Source organism: Diadema antillarum, unplaced genomic scaffold, assembly GCF_040938485.1.
Source record: "Diadema antillarum isolate AM-2024a unplaced genomic scaffold, OU_Dant_1.0 seq00000454_RagTag, whole genome shotgun sequence".
Lineage (NCBI taxonomy): Eukaryota > Metazoa > Echinodermata > Echinoidea > Diadematoida > Diadematidae > Diadema > Diadema antillarum.
This window is the reverse complement of record NW_027271426.1, coordinates 951333-972400: the sequence shown is the minus strand read 5'-3', so window position 1 is coordinate 972400 and position 21068 is coordinate 951333. Positions and strand designations below refer to the sequence as shown.

General features: G+C 41.1%; 1 protein-coding gene across 1 annotated transcript in view; it reads right to left on the bottom strand.

Annotated features, from left to right (window-relative positions):
* LOC139732870 (uncharacterized) overlaps nt 1-21068 on the bottom strand; it is a 37222-nt gene that overhangs the window by 9244 nt on the left and 6910 nt on the right. The window contains exons 3-16 of the mRNA XM_071643708.1: nt 16417-16542; nt 15752-15912; nt 11249-11843; nt 9870-10412; nt 9178-9379; nt 8295-8466; nt 7021-7311; nt 6117-6335; nt 5256-5446; nt 4058-4199; nt 2783-3733; nt 1629-1766; nt 697-790; nt 30-244 (exon numbers count right to left, since the gene is read on the bottom strand). Of these exons, the coding sequence (XP_071499809.1) occupies nt 30-244; nt 697-790; nt 1629-1766; nt 2783-3733; nt 4058-4199; nt 5256-5446; nt 6117-6335; nt 7021-7311; nt 8295-8466; nt 9178-9379; nt 9870-10412; nt 11249-11843; nt 15752-15912; nt 16417-16542 (4040 nt within the window). The remainder of the gene's footprint in view (nt 1-29; nt 245-696; nt 791-1628; nt 1767-2782; nt 3734-4057; nt 4200-5255; nt 5447-6116; nt 6336-7020; nt 7312-8294; nt 8467-9177; nt 9380-9869; nt 10413-11248; nt 11844-15751; nt 15913-16416; nt 16543-21068) is intronic.

Sequence of the window (21068 nt, the reverse complement as noted above, 5' to 3'; positions counted from 1 at the left end):
TTGGCTAACTAAAAGAGTCAGTCCCTCACCTGCGTTTTGATGTCGGTGGATGCCTGCCTTTCCTTCTCCAGGGCAGCTCCCAACTCGTGGACGAGCCTCTGGAGGCGGTGGTTCTCGTCCGCTCTGTCCTGGGCACTGTTGGTCAGCTGGCTGGAGAGCTCGGCCACTGCCGACTCCCGCTGAGCGAGGGCGCTTTCCAGCATACCCGTGTGTTGTTTGAGAGCCGTGTGACTCTGATGCACACCTGATAGAAGGAAACATGAGCCAATTTCTTTACTCAAAGATGTGTGCAGTTGTGCAGCTTTACCACGTGTCCATTCACTGGGACTCTGCCGTACAGCTGTTCACTGTCATACATTTTATAGAGGCTAATGTGACTTCTTGTGGCTTCTGGAGGTTTAAATAAGGAAAAGAGCTAGAAAGGCAATCGTCCTGGTATCCTATGTCTGTACTAGAAACAACTGAATCTAACAAGAGTTACAATGTCATACCAAGGTTTTAAGGTATCTAAGCTGTGATTCAATTTAAGCCATGATAGAAAAGTGTCCAAATCTAGATCATCATCTACATCAGTAGTGAAAGTTGTAACTAGTAGTAATCAGTATCTGGCAGTACAAGTTGTAACTGTCCTTGGGTTAGCTGGCCTGAAATTTTATCTTTTTTTAAAAGAAGAAAACGGAAAAAAAAATCACCCACCTGCCAGCCTTCCTCTTTCCCTCTCAAGGTCCAGGGCCAAGGTTCGGTTACGCTGCTCTTTCCTCTTCTGCTGGTCCAATATCTTTTTCAGGTCCTTTGAAAGGTGTCAAAATGTTTTGCTCATGAGTACAGGAGTAACAGTACCATTGGCTCAAGAAACAGAAAAGCTGAAGTGATTTTTGGACCACAATGAGAGAATTTGTCAATCACAGCTACTACTACTACTACACATGCACACATACGAAACAAAACAAAACAGACAAAGTGGCCCATCAAACATTTTTTTTTTTAATGAAAAAATTCTCCTTTTCTTCTCCATCCCCTATAAAAAACAACAACAAGCAAACAAGCAAACAAGCAAACAAGCAGACAGACAGACAGACAGACAGACAGACAGACAAAGGTGAGCTGCCTAACTAAATTATACAAATAAGAAAACAAAATGACTGTGAGGGCATACTTCATATCTGTTCATAACAAAAGGAACAGATTTCGCCCTTTCTGAGCTCTAAATATGAACCTCTCAAATATTATACCTGAAAACTCTCACCCCTAAGACTGGCAATATCAGTATAATGAGTAAAGGACATCTCTTCACTACTCCATATTTCCACATACACACATATACGACAAACCTTGCCAATAACATGTTAACAATACTGCTTCCAGTCAACTTGATGGACAAACGAAAATGGCTGAAGCTACAACATAGATATCAGATAGATTATGGAAGGAATAATAACAATAATAGCAATAACTGTCATCATCTTTATCATAATAACAACAGCACCACCACCTTCATTTGTGATATAATTAAACCGACTTATACAATGAAGTCTTTGAATGTCACATCTCTGAGAGCTACCCAATTAGAATCTCTCCACGGTCTTATCAGGACACAAACCCCATAAGCATCGAGTTGTGACACATACCTGTAATTCTGCCTCCAGTTCCCCAATCCTCCTCCTGTAGGCCTCGGTGTCCTCCTCCATGTTCCTCCTCAGATGCTGGACGTCGTTCTCCAGTCGGCCCTTCACGGATCGCAGGGAGTTGGCCTCTTGCTTCACAGCCTTCAGTGGGGACACAAACAGAGCGGCTTGATGAGAGGCTAGTATTACATAGCTCTCTTGGCATTTGTTCTTGTTTTTTTTCTTCAACATTCTCAAAGGAAACCAAAGCCCAAATATAAATCTGGATTGAGTGATTATCAATATAAAGAAAATTCAACATATTTTCACTTTTCTATCATAATGACAGAGCACTGGCTTACGTCCGTCAAAAAGTGGGGGAAAACTATTACCCTTAACCTGTTAAAGATGAGTACCAAATATTCTCGGACAAGTGTCTATGGGAAATGCGTGTTGTAGCAAAATCAGCCTATCCTCAACGGGTTATCAGTAACAAGCAGATGGAATGAGTACTTTTCATTAAAAATGAAATTTTGCGGAATTCTCCTTACATTTTCTCTATATTGTCCAAAGTGACATCATGAACTTCAGTGTAGTCTTTTTATCCAAGCACGACGACATCAAAACTGTAACAATTCATAACTTTTGCATTGATTGTCCGATTTCCCTCAAATTTCACTGATGTGTTCTACTAATATTGCTACTTTCACTCAATCCACACCTATATTTGGGCTTTGTTTTCATTTAAGAGACAACTGTTTTAAAATGTATTGAACATATTTCACCCTGCTGCCCGATTTTAGTTAAAGTTCAACTAAAAAAGGGCATTGCAATTTTCTTGCAACACCTCTGGAAACCGTCTCAAATTTCTACTTGACCTGTCCATATCATGGTAAAATAGATTGCATATTTATGAAAACTACCATAAACCAAGTAGAACATCACTCATTACAGTACAAATATGAACAATGTATATTTTCTAGATGGATTTACTAAATATTGGCAGCAATGTTGCATTCAACTTCAAAAAGTTGCTGGCAATGGTGATTACAGTTGTGCCTGCCACAAATCTTCCAAACTTTTACAATTTCATTACAAAACTAATGATGTCTGTCCATAAATAAAGTTTGAGTGATTTTTTTTTATTAGGATGCTGCTTCTTAGCTAAGAAAACACACCTGCAATTCCCCAAACAGCCTTTCCTGTTCATCTTTGCTCATTTGGGCTGCAGCAGCCGTCTTTTCTATGAGTTCTTTTTCCACATGGTTCTTGGCAACTGAAGTGTCCTCGAGTTGTCTGGTCAGGGCTGCTATGTTGGCCTCGTACTGCCGTTCCTTTTCCTTGAGCTCTTTTTGGGTGCTACTGAGGTCTGAGCCGAGCCTCAGGACGTTGGCCTTCTGCTCCGCCAGCTCCCTGTGCATGGAGCTCTGTGAGTCGGCTACCCTTTGGCGCAGTGCCGCGTTCTCGTCCATCAGGCCGGTCAGCTGCTTCTGGTCCTCTGAAAGCGACTCCAGCTGACCGTGGAGGTTGGCGTTCTCGGCCAGGGCGCCCTGGAGCTGCTGTTCCAGCATCTGGAAGCCCTCCCTGGCCTTGGCCAGTTCCGTCTGGAGCCCTGTGTTGGCCTGCTGGGCGCTGTCCTGTGAGCTGCGAGCCGTCTGCGCGTCCCTCTTCAGGGCGTTGATCTCTGCCTCCAGCTGCTCCTTGTAGCTGACGAGCTCCTCAATGAGGCCGTCCTTGTTGCCGATGGCGGCGATGGAGGCCTCAAGGTTTCGTTGCTGCGCGTCCATCTGCTTCTCCGCTGTCTTTAGTTGTTCCTTCAGCTGCTGCCCTTCCATCTGCGTCTCCTCAAGCTGTGCCGTCTTCGCGCCCAGCTCCTGCCGCATCTGCTTGAAGCCCGCCTCCACCCTACCGAGGTCGCCACGCAGCTTCTGCAGGGACTCGTCGAACGTGCGCTTCTCCTCGTTTGCGCTGGCCAGGGCGGCCTCCAGGGCGGCCCTGTCCGACCGGAGCTGGCGCACTTCCTCATCCTGGCCGGTCGATTTGCCCTGCTCCTCGCGTAGCTTCTCCTCCACATTATTGCACTTGACCTGCAAGGCTTCCATTTCAGTATCTCTGGCCTTCAGAGCTTCCTGTAACAAAAACACATAATGATAATTTAATACCCTTATAGCCCCATCTTTGCCCTTTCACATGAATACATACTGGTTGCATGTTGTTCTCCATGGACATATCTACATTCTTTACCTTTCTTCTTTGATGTGTGCACTACGTAATTCTACCAGAATGTGGAAGTTTATTATCTATATGCATTAATTATCTACCCATCTACCTCCTCTATTAGAGCTACAATATTAATACAACACCTTGTCATTCTCACAATAAATCTTCAAGTCAAACATATCATACACAAGACTTCTCTGCAGCTTTGATTTTTTTTAGAATGACCATCTCACCTCTGCGAGGGCGAGTCCTTTGACAAGTTCTCTCTTCTCCTTCTCCAGGCCAACGAGGGCAGCATGCTTGGCTTCAAGCTCCTGCCGCGCCACTTCCAGCTGCCTCTCCAGCTCAGAGGCAGATGCTACCAGACCGGCAAGTCTGCACGAATAAAGAGAGATACCAGCTTTGATTACACTAAAGTCACTTCACACATGCATGTGTTGTTACGACTCTGGCATAAGATTCCTCAGCATATAACAATTGCATTGTGTAAACTAGGAAAATACTGGAACAGAAGCACTCAAAGAACTGTTATTCCATCCACAGTTTTCCTAGCTATACTGGGACAACAAAACATAAACAATCAAGCCAGATTATAAAGCTTTGTTTGTGAGATATTCTGGCAAAATCATACGTCGATCCAAAGATATCTATATGTGATTAATTGGTACTGTTTCCCAACAAGCCTGTCATTTTTTCTTTCTGATTTTCCCCAGACACAATCATGGCAGAATACTGCCAGGTGAAAGTTAGACAGGCAGTATCATCCCTTCATTCGCATGTTTTTAGCATCACCTAATTTCGGACAAGCAATATCCTGAGTCTTAGGTGACAAATGCTTTGAGGAAGCCATAGTTTAGGGGGATATTAGAAAATGTTACCCTCCCTGGAAACATACTTTTGATTCATGCAATGTTTACAGCTCAGGCAATATATCATTAGTAAAAGAGGGCAATAATTCATAAACTTGCCTAACTGATGTTTTGCTTTCTCAGTGGACTACACACTGTATAAGAAGGATATTTTGAGAGTATCATATCTTAACAAACGTAAGCAGAAGGAAACTGACCAGAAATGAATATAATCTATTAGTGGAAAAATGAGCACAGAAAATGAGATTTCGTTTCTTTGCTCTTTTTTTCAGTACACGTATAATATTTTGTGAATTGAGATTTGAAAGACAATTTCATGAGGATTGAATGTGACATCAAGAACCATAGTGATGGAATGAAAATTAGTATCATCTCTTTTCAGGAGAAAACTTGGTGATTTCCCAGCTTGGATTCTGAAATTCAGCACATCTTAGTTACAGCTGGCAATACTTTCACAAGTTGTTAATTTGTAAATTTACCCCAAAAATGAACCGTGTTAACAGTGTGCACATATGCATTTCAAGGCTGGTCAATATTCTATCAATATTTGACTTTACCACACCTGTACTTCTCCTCCTCTATCTGGTCCATCTGCTCGAAGACGGCCTGCTGGACGGCCGTCTTCTCCCGCTGCATGGCCGAGAAGGTGGCCTCCCGCGTCACGATGTCGGCCTCGATGGTCTCCAGGTGCTTGGCGATCTGCTCCTTCTCCTGCAGGGCCTGCTGCCGGGAATCCGTCAGCTGCTGCTTGATCTGTCGGCCAGAGGAAAAGAAGGGAGGGTGAGAGATAGGAGGGATGTTACATACATCTTGCTATTGATGAAAACTGGAAAGGGAGCGGAACGGCGTTCAGCAATAGCTGCAAACAGCTAGACAATTTACAGCTGCAAGAAGTACAAATAAGAGCTTGTTGTCAATTGCTGCTTAATAAACATAGTACAGGTGGAACAAGACAAGGAAGGGGAGAGCCTAGGAGAGTGGGGAAAGGGGATATATTGGACTCATCATCCATTTTATCACTTGAGCCAAGTGCATGTTGCATGACATTGCCACTACCTGAGTGTGCCAAATCTCAACTAACATGATGTTTAAACTGTGCATTACTTGTTTCAAGAAATGGGTCCATGGACTATTTTTCATTTACCTTCACTGGTGAATACCCGTCAGTTACACGTGTACATGCAGAACTTGCTCAAAAGCTAAATACACTGAACAAGAACTTAAAAATCGTTTACACTACCAAACTGATTGAGTGCGTGCTGCTGATGTACATTATGACGTCAGTGTGCACTTTTTGCATTACCATGCATCAGCGTAATGATAAAGTGTGCACAATTGACTCATTCCAATACTTCTGATAGGCTACATTCTTGAACCCATTTTAAAATAACTCACAGCAAGCCAGTACTTGATCAAAACTCACCTTTGTATTTTCAGTCTTCAGGGTTTCAATGGAGGACGCCTGGGAAGCAGCCTTCGTCTGAGAGGCCAGCAGCTCTGACTGCAGTTGGTTCCTCACGTCCTGGGCGAAGCCGAGCTGTTCCTGGAACCAGTCCCTGGCCTTGGTGAGGGACTCCACATCCGTCTGGAGCGAGGACAGGGCCGAAGCAGACTGGGTCTGGTCCGTCTTGGCTTCTTGCACCTGACATTTACATTTTTTAGAAAAAAACAAACAGTCAAATTGGCATTAAAAATCACATAGCTCGCATTGCGATGCATTTTTTGTGTGTCCACTTGTGGAAATGTACAATTTCAAAGAAACTCATCTTTAATTGCAGTAATTGAAGTATCTTTGAGTCTGGATAAACAATAGGTGTAGTTAATCCATACAGGTCTGCTGAAATACCCAAGATTACTTTCTAACAGGTTCACCACAATGCAGTATAAAGTGTACATGAAAGGCAGAACAGAGTATTGAAGTAACAATGTCACAGTCTTTTGTTACAGCCTGGGTTGGAACCAGGTGCATGGCTAGCAACAATGGTGTTCATGGGTTCACAGACATTTAGGCCAGGTAAGGTTGTGAAAACCAGTTTCCATGGTGATGTATGGCTATGATATCACATTTCAGTACTCTATGGACCAGGGCCTCATTTCATTAAAAAAGTTGATACGATAGCAATTCTGGCTGGAATAGCAATTGTCATGGTAACAAGAATCCAGCTTCCTAATTGGCTGTTACATTGGAAGTTGCCATTCCAGCAAGAGCTGCTATCCTAACATCTTTCATGAAACGGTGTCCTGATTTGGCAGTAATCTATCTGCCATAGCAAGCTATACGGATGGACAAGCATGAAGATTCGACCATCTGATGTTAATCTCTTCACCTGTTCCTGCATGGCACTCATCTTCTCCTCCAGGAGGGAGATGGTGGTCTCCTTGCCGACGATCTCCCCTCGCACCTCCTCCAGCCTGGCCTGCAGCCGCTGGTTGGCCAGCTCCGAGGAGTGCAGCTCTCGGTGCAGGGCGTCCAGCTCCGCCTCCTTGGCCTCCAGCCCCCCTTGCAGCTTGGCCAGGGCCTCCTCCAGCTGGGTCCGGTGCCGCTTCAGGGAGGCGATGTCTGCCTCCAGGGCGGACCGGTTCTGGGCGGAGCCCCCGTCCCCGCCCGAGCCCTGGGCCTGGATGGATTGAGAATAAAAACATTTATTCTCCATTATACCCTGCTCAGATGTCAAGTCATACCACTAAAGCTGCCATGTTGTAGATCCCTACCTTATACAATACCATGAAAGACACTTAGAACATCCTTAACACATTTGAATTATCCTTTTTGTAGCAAAGCAATAATACCAGAGGTTTTAACAACTAACAATGCCGTTTAGTATCTTACAATGAGATGATATAATCATAATCCACTCTAGAATTCAATTGGGTAATACTGATCCACTGAATTGAGGAGAACTGTGATTTTCATGAAGTTTTCTGTGACACAGAATAATCCCCAATATCACCATATAAGTATTATGTCAATTTCTTAATCATGTCTGAATGGTAGGTAAATGATATGCCACTGATTGCATGGTGCAGCTACACATCAAGACCTGTCCTATCATTCTACATGATAATGTATACAAACATCATCATTAACATCATTCTTGCCACCACCCCATGACTCATTAACATCACCTATATCAGCAGTCTACCACATCAAAATTCATCATATCATCCTTTTTTCCTTTTAAAAAAAATCTAAATTATCCCAATCATCTAATTGGAACAATATCAAGCATTGGTCATCACTTCATTGTCATCATCACATACCCTCTTTTTCATCCCCTCATCTATATATCCTCATAAGAATCAAGACTAGCAGCAATTGCCTTCATCTATACTCACGTTAGGCATCTATATTACATGAATATCAAATAGTCATATTCACAAAAACCAACGTCAGTGCTACTGTGCCACAAAAAGTCTTGCATCTGGGGGGAATTTTGTCAAGTGTTTTGTCAGTGACTTTCACCGACAAATTTCCTCTCGGCTAATCAGATACAAAAGGATTTCAGGAGCTTCAAACAGTCGTCAGTGACTGACAAGTTTTATGAAACGCTGCCCTGATGAGCTGAGTGTCTCATCCTCCGTTACCATGGCAACCACTGACCTTGAGCTTGGCCTGGAGGATGGCCACCTGGCTCTGGAGCTGGGTGCGGGCCTGCAGGGCGGTCTCCGTCTCTGCCATCAGCATCTCCAGCTGCCCCTCCAGCTTGGCCTTCTCCCTCAGCACCGTCTGGAGGTCCTCCCCCTCCTCATCCTCATCCTCGGCAAACTGGTATCTGAGGGTGGGGTGAGGGAAGTTAGAGTTCACAAATTGGACTATGACTGGGGATATAATATACTGCTGTGCTATGCATTGGAATTAGAATTTTGGTCAATATTGGGAGAACTTGTGCTATGCATCCGAATTAGAATTGTGGTCGATATTGGGTAAACTTGTAGGGAGGGCAACTAAGTTTTTTACCCGTTGAGGATGGGCTGATTTTGCTATTACACTCATTCCCCATAGACACCTGCCCAAGTCTGCTCGAGACTAAGTCTTCATCGGGATGAGGATCAAGACAAAATATCAGCACGAAATTACTCTTGGATGATCAATGTCAACAACGTGACACCGCAAAACCAGAAACATTTACAGGACAAAACTTTTCTGAATTGGAACCTACAGTCTTCTTCGTGGCATGAAACTTCTGCGAATTGCTACTGGCATTCAATGCATTGAGTAGACAAACACTTTTGCACACATATTACTTTCATGAATCTTGGCTCCTCATGAATCCGCAAAAGTTTCATGCCTCCCCAAATTTTTGGTTTTACAGTACTGTATTAATGAAATTACTTGTTTCAGATGTTATATCATGCATAAAACATAATTCTGTTCAATGAAATGTCATGTTAACTTCACAAACAAAAATTTAAGCGTCCTTTTTTTTTTGTTTCACTGCATTCTTCTTCCTCCTTTTCTTTTTCCTCCATAATTTCTCGCTTACCTGGACTGATACGATGGCCTTGGCAGCTGTGTGGTTCTCAGCCGCCCCAGATCCACAGGCTTGGTGCTACTGCTTCTGCTCCCTAAGGCTGGACTGTAGCTAGCTGGAGCTGCAGACTGCTGGTGGACACTCTCTGCAGCTGAAGCTGGGGCGCTAAATTGCTGGGTGTCTCGCTGCGGGACAACTTCATCTACTCTCCCTGCTAAAAACAAAGAGAAAGGCAGCATCGGAATCACACTAAATGCTAAAGGTTTGCATCGTGGGTGAAACCTCCTGAAGAGGTTAAGAGTTTTAGAGTAAGAATTGGTGTTGACGAAATGTGGACGTCAAAAAGGCTGTTACACTATAATCTGAGCCTGTTCATTGTTTTGTTTTGAGTTTCCCCTGTCCCAACCATTCTGTGCATATAGATTGTCAACTTCATGACTAGTTGCATGATAAGAATTCTTCAATCTATCACTAACATCTTATCAGTGATATTCAATGCCGCATTGTGCTTGAAAAACTTTCAGTGTGATCCGCCTCTACTCTAATGAAGATATTACCTACTAAGGAATCAGGTACATCAGATCTGATGAGGGAAATTAATTTCCCCATAAGTACAGACTGTCAACTCCCCAATTATAAAGAGTATCGGGTAATCTGTTTCTTTACATGCAAAAGAGCAGAGACTAGCACATGGGCAAACATACCGACTGTATTAACATGGTTGGGTGTTGAGGACAGGAGGGGCTCTGGTCTGGTCGCACGGTTTGTCGGCGTGCCCATCTCACCGCTGGCACCGGGCACGAAATCCACTCCCGAATCCACGCTGTCGCTGTGGAGATCTGCTTCCTGCGTGGCCCCGCCCTTGTGGGCTTCCTCTTGCTGATTGGCTGCCGGAGGGCTGGGGGAGGGCTTGTCGGCCGCTCTCCTCCCCCACGGAAACAGGGAGCCCAGGAAAGACCCAGATGAGGGCTCTGCTGGTGGTTGGTTTGGCAGAGTTGTGGGCCCATTGGAGGAGGAGGAAGAGGAGGAGGAGGAGGATGGGGTGGTTACGGGTGCAGATGAGGTCTGTGATTCTGGGTTTGACAGTGGGTTTCGTTCTGGTGAGGGTCCTGGGTGTCCGTTTGATTGCGCAGACGTCTCTTCCGAGGGTAAGTTTGAGACGCTGTCCCTGCTGGGTGGTGCAGCATGCTGAACATCCTGATCACTCCTGGACACCTGGTCAGCATCCGCCTTGTCACTCATCGACTCTGTGCAACAAGGATGAAAGCAGACAAAATATGCTGGCATCACTATGGAATCTAAGAACTCAATACCATTATACTGGCCATTAGTGATTCATCCCTCACAGAGTGACATGGGTCAGAGCATTCCAAAACATATTCCTCATATATTTGCATGAATAGGCAATCAGGCCAAGGGCACTGTGTTTCAGTGGCCAAGTGTCCAGTCACAAAACTTGCCTGAAAGCGAGTTTCAGTTCCCCAGGGCTAGTGGGCAAGTGGGTTTGTAGCATCATGTGAGTTTTCATTTTGCCATTCCCTGTGCACTACAGGTGTCAATCCCTTACAATCAAAGAAGTAGACATTCATTCATTACAGCTACCTATATTTTCCCCTCTCCTTTATTCAACTCATTTCTTTTGAAATACATTCGCCATATGTTACACAGACTGCAAAATTTGTTTTGAAAAAGAAGGAACAAGTAGGTGATTGTTTTTTTTTGTTGGATCCACTCTTTGAGTGCTTTGTCGTCACGAGTGAAAAGCAATCAACTAGATTTTGAAAACCATGCAAAAGGCTGAGCTTTTATAAAATTGGGAAGGTAAAACATAATCTCTGCCAGTTTTGTTACCATGGGTAAAAATCAGTGAACCCCATGTTAAGATGATATGAATGAGTTGAACACACAGGAATGGTACAGTATGAGCAAAATTTTTTTTTGAGAATTGTTACCTGTCAAACAGTTTTGCATGTTGTTAATTTTGTGGTATGCGAGGGTCAAGTAATCATTATTGACTTTTCACAAAATAAATAAGAATGAGTATCTAGTGACAAATACAGTATTTAGAGGAAGAGTAACCAACCTTCAGACTGCTTGGTAGTTGCTAAGGGTGGTACCCTATTATTTTCTCCCACTAGTCTCCTGTTGGCAGCCAGCTCCGTATCGCTAGGCGGCTCAGTGTCGGTATCCGACATCAGCCTGGTTGTCATTGCACTTTTCCTCGCACTCTTCTTCCCCTTCTTCTTCTTTGGTTTTTGCTTCGTTTCAAGTCCCTCCATCTCTGCAATCCTGCCCCCCTTGGAAGAGGTAATGGCCTGGACCGGGCTCCTGAACAGTGTGGGCTCCTTGTTGGGTTGGAGCACTTCGTCTGGAGGGGGGACTTTGTATTTGTGGGCGATTGCGCTGCTAATGGCCAGCGTTGTGTTCTGTGCCAGTAACGATGTTGGCCTCTTTGTGACGGTCACCACTTTTCTGCCTTGCTGCTGTCCCTCTGGCTGGCTTGACGCTGTGCCTCCTGTCTCTGGAGTGCTGTGTTCCTCCTTCACTGCCTCTGCTGGTGAAACAGCCTCTGGTAGATGGTCTCCTCCATTCACTGCTGGAGGGGTGACCTGAGGTTCAATGTAATCAGCTGGTATTTTGGAAGGAGTCTCATCAAGAGATGACATGGAGTGGTATTGCTGTGGAAAGAACCAAAATAAATTGAGAGTGCATTTAACACACAATCTACACGCATATACAGTATTTTACCTTCATGTGGTACTTGGACTTGATCTGAATGAGCAGGCAGGCCCTATCAAAAATATACCATTTTGAGAAACTGAGAAACTTTATGATGCTGTTATATGAGTGCAAATGCTTGTATCCTCCTGGCACAGCACACTAGGTTGTTTTGGATGGAAGAGTTGTTTACGCACGGAACATTCTACAAGCCAGCATCCTTCCTCCATCATAAGGCCTTCATCAAAATCAAGCTTCTGCTTTAACGATTCTTCATTATAAGATGGCGGTCTCCTGCATTTTGTTTCTAATAATTTGAATGAATAATCAACCATTTCCAATAGTTCTGTAGGACTGCAATCTATGTATATAATATAACACTTTTTGATTGGTATATAATTATTTTCATTTTTTGTCTAATGTCTGGTTAATATTGAAAAATCATCATGTTGTATTTACTTTGTGAAAAATGCAGAAATCAAATCAAATCAAATAAAAAAAATACTTGCATTAGCTTCTGGCTTTGCTCAACATGAAAATGAGGACAACTTTTAAATGCTGATTATGATTGTAAACTGTAGCATGTGCAACTGACAGTCAACATTTTTTAACACAGTCATAACAATGACTTGATAAGTCACAACATTATGTGAGGTTCTTTCCAGCTCTCAATCTCATACAGCAACATTAACAACTCAATGCCACAGATTTAGCATCCATCTAGCTCCCATACACTGACGTGTAGAAAAGAGGAGTGTGAATATTATCTATTGTATCACAAAAGCTAAGAGCTCTGACCATCATGCAGAACCCATTTCTGAACCCTTCCTTCTCAAGAGGACACATGGAACTAACACTTGATTATTTGCCTTCACAAGAGCTCTGTGTTTGATCTTAATTTGCACAAACCAACACTGCCGGTGCATTGAAGTGTTTGAACTTTGAGGAATTTGCACACGTGCATGTGATTGGATCTTGGCTATGTGTCAAAAGATAATAAAAGACCATGTAACATGCAAAAACTTCTCTTTCACTATCAAAAGCTTTATTTTCAGCAATTGACTGCAACAGCATTGTCTCACATACAGGCATGTAAATACTTTGTGGTTATGATGACATCAATGCACAGTAGAATAACGCACCTTACACATATATGTGTCAATATTCATATACATATATATTGACACTTGTATATATGTGTTAATGTCACAAATTACACATATATGTGCAATTTGTGACATTCTGCAATCACTTTATGATAATGCTGAACAGTAAGTTGCTTTTCTTTAAAGGTCTTGTTTACCTTTGGAACAGTGATTTAAAAAATGTTCAGGATATCACTTTTAATACATATGTCAGTTGTATCACAAAATATCCTACCATATCAAATTTTTGCAATAAAGCCTAAAATATAAGGAGATATCGCTGTTCTTCTCATTAAACCATTACTGTAGACGGTTTAGTCTGGAAACACTTTCAATATGATTATTGTTTATATTTTGTATATTTAACAACACTAAACATCAATTATACTGGTTCAAATATTTTACAATGGTTGTTTCTATCCATAACTCGCATTTAAGAACTATTTCAAAGCATGAACGCTGAGTTTTTGTTTCATCTGCAAATGGTAAATTATACCTTTAATATACATTATGTGACTTCATTTGGCCTGCGGGGTCAAATTCACCACCTTATCTCTCAATATTAATACTGTCCTGTCCTTTATGACCAAATCAACTGGCCAACTGCGAAGTCATGATTCAATATATTCTAGTCTTTGTTGGAATGAATACCTTTGCTTACTTTTCTGCTCATCCATTGTATAACCAGACCACCACAATATTTGCGCTAATCTGCCTCAGAACAAGTGCCTCTTTCAACATATCTGTACCGTTTCCAGATCATGCATTCAGTTTACCTTCCACAGAGAGCAAAGCAAATTCTGATTTGATACACAGACTATCACCTCTTTCAACACCCCATACACTATTAGGCCTTATGTCCTGGCAGCATTTTTTTTTTCAACTGATTGTGATTCTTCAAATTCTGATTTGATACACAGACTATCACCTCTTTAACACCTCATACACTTTTAGGGCCTCATGTCCTGGTGGCAATTTCTTCTACTGATCGAGTGATGCTTCAAAGGAGTGGACTCTCTATAAAGGCCTATACCTGAAACAGATCTAAAATAGTAAGAGCTGGTCTATAAGACATATAATGCCATCACAGTGAATGGGATTACATGGGATTATGCCAAGCCATTCACACCATGCCCACCTCCACACCCTTTGATAAATGTGCCAAGTACTCTGACAATAGGGTGCACTGTGCTTTAGAGCTCCTTCCAATCAAGGAGGCTAGTGTCCTTTGTGATCTATTAATGGCCCATGGTATAGTCCTTAAATTTGAGTGCAGTATGCATTTGTGCACAAATACATAGCCAGATACATGTAGATAGATAGATAGATAGAAAGATAGATAGATAGACAGATAGATAGATAGATAGAAAGATAGATAGATAGACAGATAGATAGATAGATAGATAGATAGATAGATAGATAGATAGATAGATGTAGATAGATACATGTTTATAGATAGATAGTGCCAGTCCACTTGTATATATGGCATGCTAATAATAACTCATGGTACTTGTATGTAAACAGAGAAAAGTAATTAACAAATTTCTTACTCAACACATGGTCAACCACAACACAAATGGATCAACAATGGAGTAACAACAACAACAACACAAAGCATCCATGGGTTTATAAATAATTGACCTATTTCTCCACACAAATGCTTCGTTCATTAATGACAAGGTCTCTGTTCAGAACTTTCTTGGTGCAGACATGGATATGTCTCAATGGGCCCAACTGAATGTATCTAAGTGATAAACTAGCAATGGATCCATGACATTTGCTCACCTGTGACAACTGCTCCAATGAAATATCTGCATACTAAGCCAAACAAATTCTACCCACAAACATAACCCTAACCCTAATCTTAATCCTAACATCAAACTAAGCCTAAAATCCCATCATAACCCTGACCCTAACCCCTAAGTCCTTGGTGAAAATAAGGCTGGAGCAATTGTCGCACGAACAGATGTTGTGTCATCATTATAATAGCTCACAATGACGGAAGGAATCAATCACATTATCATCTGGCTTTTTTGGAATTCTGGGTGTCACAACTGAAGTTGAAATACAGCAATGTATGTGAAAGAAATTGATGTTACAGAGAATTGTCCCGGAAATTTTAATTTTCAATAAAACAGGGAATGTTGCAAAAGAGGAGACCATGGCCATTTTGGTACACTTTAAACTGTTAAATGGAGAAAGCCATCCTTGATAAGAAATAACTGGAAGCAACAATTTGCTGCTGTACACATCAGAATTTGTGCTGCGTCATCACATTGCCCGTATGAAGTTGAAGATCATACAAGGAAGAAAAATGCGCTTAAAGCCAACTAATACGACGATATAACCTTTCCGACATTTAACTTTTGATTATCTTTACAAATATTTTCCTTATATTGTAGTAGGGCTAATCATTAATTTCTACAGCTTAGGATCTGACAGGATCATGTCTAAAAAAAACCCAACTAAACAAACAAAAACAACACTTAATTCTGATTCTGACATTACATGTCTTTCATGATGACACATTTCATTTGAATCTAAATCTAATATGTTATATTTTTTCTTATTAAATCTACAATTACTATAGTGCTGCCACACTACACTGTAGCACAGCCAACACAGCCAATGCCCAACACAGGTGCTACCTTTGACTATTGAGAGAGAGAGAGAGAGAGAGAGAGAGAGAGAAGGGGAGGGGGGGGGGGGGGAGAGATTGGTACCTTTTCTTGTGGTGTGTCCTCTGCAGTAAGGCTTCCATTGACGGACTTGAGAGTGGAGTCCAGGCTGCTCAGGGACTGGTCTCGTTGGTACTGGCCCTGCTGGACCGAGGCCAGGAGGGCCGCTATCTCGGCCATGCTGGCTGGCTTGGCTGAAGAGTTGCCTGGCACACAAAACATAAGAGACATTATATTTCACTTTTAGTGATACTTGTCTTTCTTTGCTCTCATGCAACATACACAATGCAGTTCAAATCACGTTTGATTGTTCAAGCTTGTTCATCATTAGATGATATATTTCTTATGCATTTTCACTTGTTTTGTTTCTTTTTTTTCTGGTGTGTTCTTAATGCATTATTCTAAAATACCATTATTATGTTTAAGAACTTTGAATCAGGGTTTGCATTGTAAAGTTGCATTGCCCTTTCAACACCTACAAATGTGTACACAACATGGATGTACGTAGCACTATACAAATACTCAGTATTGTTGTCACTAACATAATTCCATTACTCTCTTACTCTTTCTCTGATATTTACAAGTAGGTATTTATCTGTTCTATTCAAACTGTTTTAATAGTTTTTTTTTTCTTTTAATTGGAGTCAAATTGAGCATAAAGTGGTGTATCCCTTTAACAATCTAATGATAGTCTCAAAGTCAGAACTCACCAACCAGGGACTTCTGAAGAGCCAGTGCATCTGACGTGCTGGCCAGGCTATTGAAGGCATCCAGAGACATGCCGGTACTCTGCGTGGGACTGCCTGGCTTGTGGTAGGAGTTCATGAAATCATCGCCTGCATCAAACATTGACAGAGGGGGTGTCAGCAAAGAGGAAAAGTGAGATCGAGATGGAGAGAGAGAAACAAACAGACAGACAAATGGAAGAGACGGACAGAAATGGGGGAGGGCGGGAGAGACAGATCGAGACAGACAAAACAAAGACGTAGGAGAGGAAGAGAACATACACGCATAAGTACAAATGGATATAAAATCAAGAGTACAAATTCATTACACAGATAACACAGGGCAGTCCAGGCATGGTTTTGGATAGCCTCAAATGTTGCTTCATATCATCTGGTGTATGACAACTCATCCAAATCCAATTAGCATATATTGTTGTATCATTTCTATGGACATGATATAATGAAAACTCATCCAATTAAGATAGGGTATTGTATAATTTTTTACGGACATAATGTAATGAAAACTCATCCAATCAACATAAAAACACATTCATGGACCGGATGTACAAAATATAATTCTGCTAAGTTAATTGCCATCTTTCAACTAGACAAAATATAATTGATGACTGTCATGCCCACTAAAAACAAGACTGTGAGACTGCAGTTAAATGCTGGCATATAGTACAAAGCAATGTGATCTCAGATACATAGTAATGTTCACATGAAAATGCACATATGAATTTCTCTTTTCATTAATTGACACATATACACGATTGTAGTAAAATATGGTCATAACTCTGTTCTTGTCTACAGTCAATTGACAAACTGAATATAACTTACAGTACAGACGTACATTAAATGTGTATAAAAAACTTACCCAGCATTATAGCCATAAAAAATAATATGCACTTTCAGGGTCAAAAGGAAAATACCTCACATGACAAGAAACTGGTTGGTACACATGTGTTTGTACTTTTCCTTCATCACTCAATCTGTATTACATGCATTCTGTCCCCACTTACCACAGTACAATGCATCCGCCTGTTAGAAACTATTGAAAGCATGCAGAAGCTACATGTATTACACCAGCAATAAGAAAAGAATACGGAGTATCACACTACTTGGGCATATGATTATCAAATGAGAAATATCCACACTGTACAAAAGGTACAATGAAAATGACATACCACTCAGACTCTCCTCCCATAATATACATAGAGTAGGGTCTACTGTACAATGTGATAGCCCTACATACCAATTTGTCCCTTTCTGTCGCAGTCTACTGACACACATCACTGACTTTGCCAGGGCCATGCAAAGAGAAAATGCAGGGAGGCATGCTCTGTACATACACAGATGGCTGGTGCTTGGTAAACAAGCATATATGGGCCAACACCCACTCCACTGCTCACCACTTTTTTTTTCTTCCTCTATATCTACAATTGTACAGTTACCCCTTTCTATTTCTTCCTGACTAGAACACACTATAAATATCTCCTACTTCATTTGATCCATTTCCATTTCTTTTAAGCTACAATCAAAATGGCATGTGGCATGATCATCGAATTTGATTTACATTGCATTACGTCTATGTAGTTTGAATTGTATAGTACTCTTCAAAGTCTGATTTACCCAAAACCACAGCCACGTGGGCAACGCCTCCTTCAGTTCACACCTTTGACCATAAGGAAAGACACAAAGATCAATAAAGTCTACTGTTATGTGGCACACTCTTGTAGGTTCTTAAATGAATCATTCATGACTTCAATAAACATCTAGAAAGAAAATCAGGTTTGAGGGCTGATAGCACAGAACGTATACATGGAGAAGTTCAATGTAACACAAATCCTCGTTGGTATACATAAGCCCTTTTTACACTTGTGTTTCTTAACCCCGTACTTTCTCTGACCCAGGACTATCGTTAATCCTGTATCAATTTTTTCAGCTTTTTACACTCGCCAATAGATCCCGTACTACCTTTTGTCCGGGGCTAAAGAGAAAACTGACCTTTTTTCACTCGTATTTCTTAGTCCCGTACCTTCAAAAACAAATGAATATTCATGATTACACTGTACACTGTACAAGTACATGCACACACCGGCAGCACTTGATTACCTCGTTTCTGATTGGTCAGTGGGGTTCGGACTTCGTCTCCATCGCTTAGCCCTGGATTATTTCTTCGTTCTGTTTACACTCACTTGCTTGGATCCGCAATTGTGGGGTTACAGTTGTAAGGAAAGTCCGGTACACATGTACCAACCGTGGGCTAAGCCCCCCCCCCCCCCCCCCTCCCCCCCCCCCCCCCCCCAGCCCCACCGTTGGTACAGGACTAAGTAAAAATTTGCAAGTGTAAAAAGCCCTATAATACATTTAATACCAGTATGTTGTTAGCTAATCCCACAACATACTGTCAGTTGCACTGAAATACCATACAGTGTACAGGATGTGTGTTTAATATCCAATGACCTTGTGCCAGTTGTCATGAATAAAATTTCACCTTGCTTTACTTCTAATATTTACATTTACTTTTGATTACTTTCAGGAACTGTTAAATATCAATTTCTGTACAAATGGTAATGAATTAATGGGTCTCTTATCTCATAACACTCATGGATCATGCACTCATACATTCAGATAGTCCTTGAGGTACAAGTACAGTAGATAAAAAATAAACTTTCTCCAATGTTCCCTACATAAAGTGCAGTGTAGAGATAACAAACAAACATATTGCTATGGTATCATTTATCAGAGTGTACATATACCATTGTATTGTACAGCATGGGATACAGTAACTGGGGAAATGAGTAAACCAACTATGTATACAATCATTGTATACATAGTTGATACAAACTTGTTTACTCATTTCCTCAGTTACTGTATCCCATGCTGTGAATGCCCGAGCAAAGGTCACGTGATATGATTTCCTTTCTATCAAAACTTCCTATGGTTGTTACTATTACACACCAAGCATACAACTGTAATTGACATGTAATTGACATAAATTGCCATTGAAATGCATGCCAAATGAAAATTCATGTTAAGTAATTTAAAGGAACTTTTGAAAACTTTTCAAAGGTTACCCTTTTCTATCACACAGAGGTTCCAAACAGACTTTATGTACACTGTAGGAAATAATCTTAGTATGTTTTGATTGCTTGTAGGAAATGCAAAATACAATGTATATTTACTGCACATGCACAGGTATACAGGTACAGATGTACAATGTACAGTATGTAACTTCTATTCTTCGGTGCTCTACGACACATACATACATACATTTGTACACATGTATAAACTTACAAATTGCTGAAATTGGATGATTAATTTATGCAAGCATTTTCTTCTCATGGGCCCTGAGAGATCAAATGAGATCTAGTATGTATGTACGATGTACAGTGTACTGTAGAACTACAATGCACTGTATACGCCAAGTATTTCGTGAGGTTTTTATTTTCATGAATTTAACAAGTCAGGTGCTATTCACTAATTAAAAAATGCGCGAAAAATATTGACTCTGATCCCAACATAAATGTGATGTGCACACCGTATCCATTTCTCTGTTTAGTAACTTATCCCACGATCATGAATTTAACCACTTGCGAAATCATCAGGTAGTCCTGATTCAAAAAAAAAAAAAAAAAAAAGCTAAATATATTTACAGCACATGGTATGAGTGTAAAAGCACAAAATGTGCTCAGTTAATTCATCATGTACAAATATTACACAGCCTGCAATCAAGACTACATTTTGCATTGTATACATTGTATGGATTTCACTATCATCAGCCTCAGCCAACATGGAAATGAATGAAGGTAAATACAATGTAGGATGGAACCTAATTATTCCCTCCTTTGACTGAACCATCTGTTGATTTCACAGTGTTCTAATTTCTGTGGATCATTTATTTTGTTTTCCCTCCTAAATGGTTCTGTCACTATGTGATGCTCGACGGTATGGGTAGAGCATTTTACAATGCACTCAGAGTATAATGTACAGTGTATACGTGTACATCGTACCAGCTGTGGTACAACTTGAGCACCGGTAGATCATGTTTCATGACACACACACACAAACACACATAGATGCACCTGCCATTAAAAAAAAAAATCTCTAAGTTATAAATACAGAAACCAGTGTTATTTTGTTGATGGTATGGTTTTAAACACTTGTCTCAGAATTTATCCAGGCAATTCATTTTGTTAATGTACAGTAATTCCTTATTAATTATTGAGCCTGAACTTAAATTGTTTTCCATTTCATATACATATACGGTACAATGTATCCTCAGTTCGAGTTTGGTGGGAGAGGGAGTTGCTGACTTCAATACAACCTTGATTGCCAAGCAATATTCATTACCAGACACCTGACACTGGCAACAAAGTTACGATACATACACATACTGTAGCAAATGTCGATTTTTGTTGTCAGGAATTTACAAGCTACAAACGTACTTGTTGTATGCTCTGACCTCAAGGTTTGAAATTTACATCAATTGCATTGTTTCATGCCAAAGTACAACAAGCATATGTACTAGTTATTGTATACATGTAGAAATGTAGAACTGTGTACAATGTACAGTATACTGTACCATGTAGGCCTACAGAGTCTACACACAGCCCTGCAGTACAATGTACAAT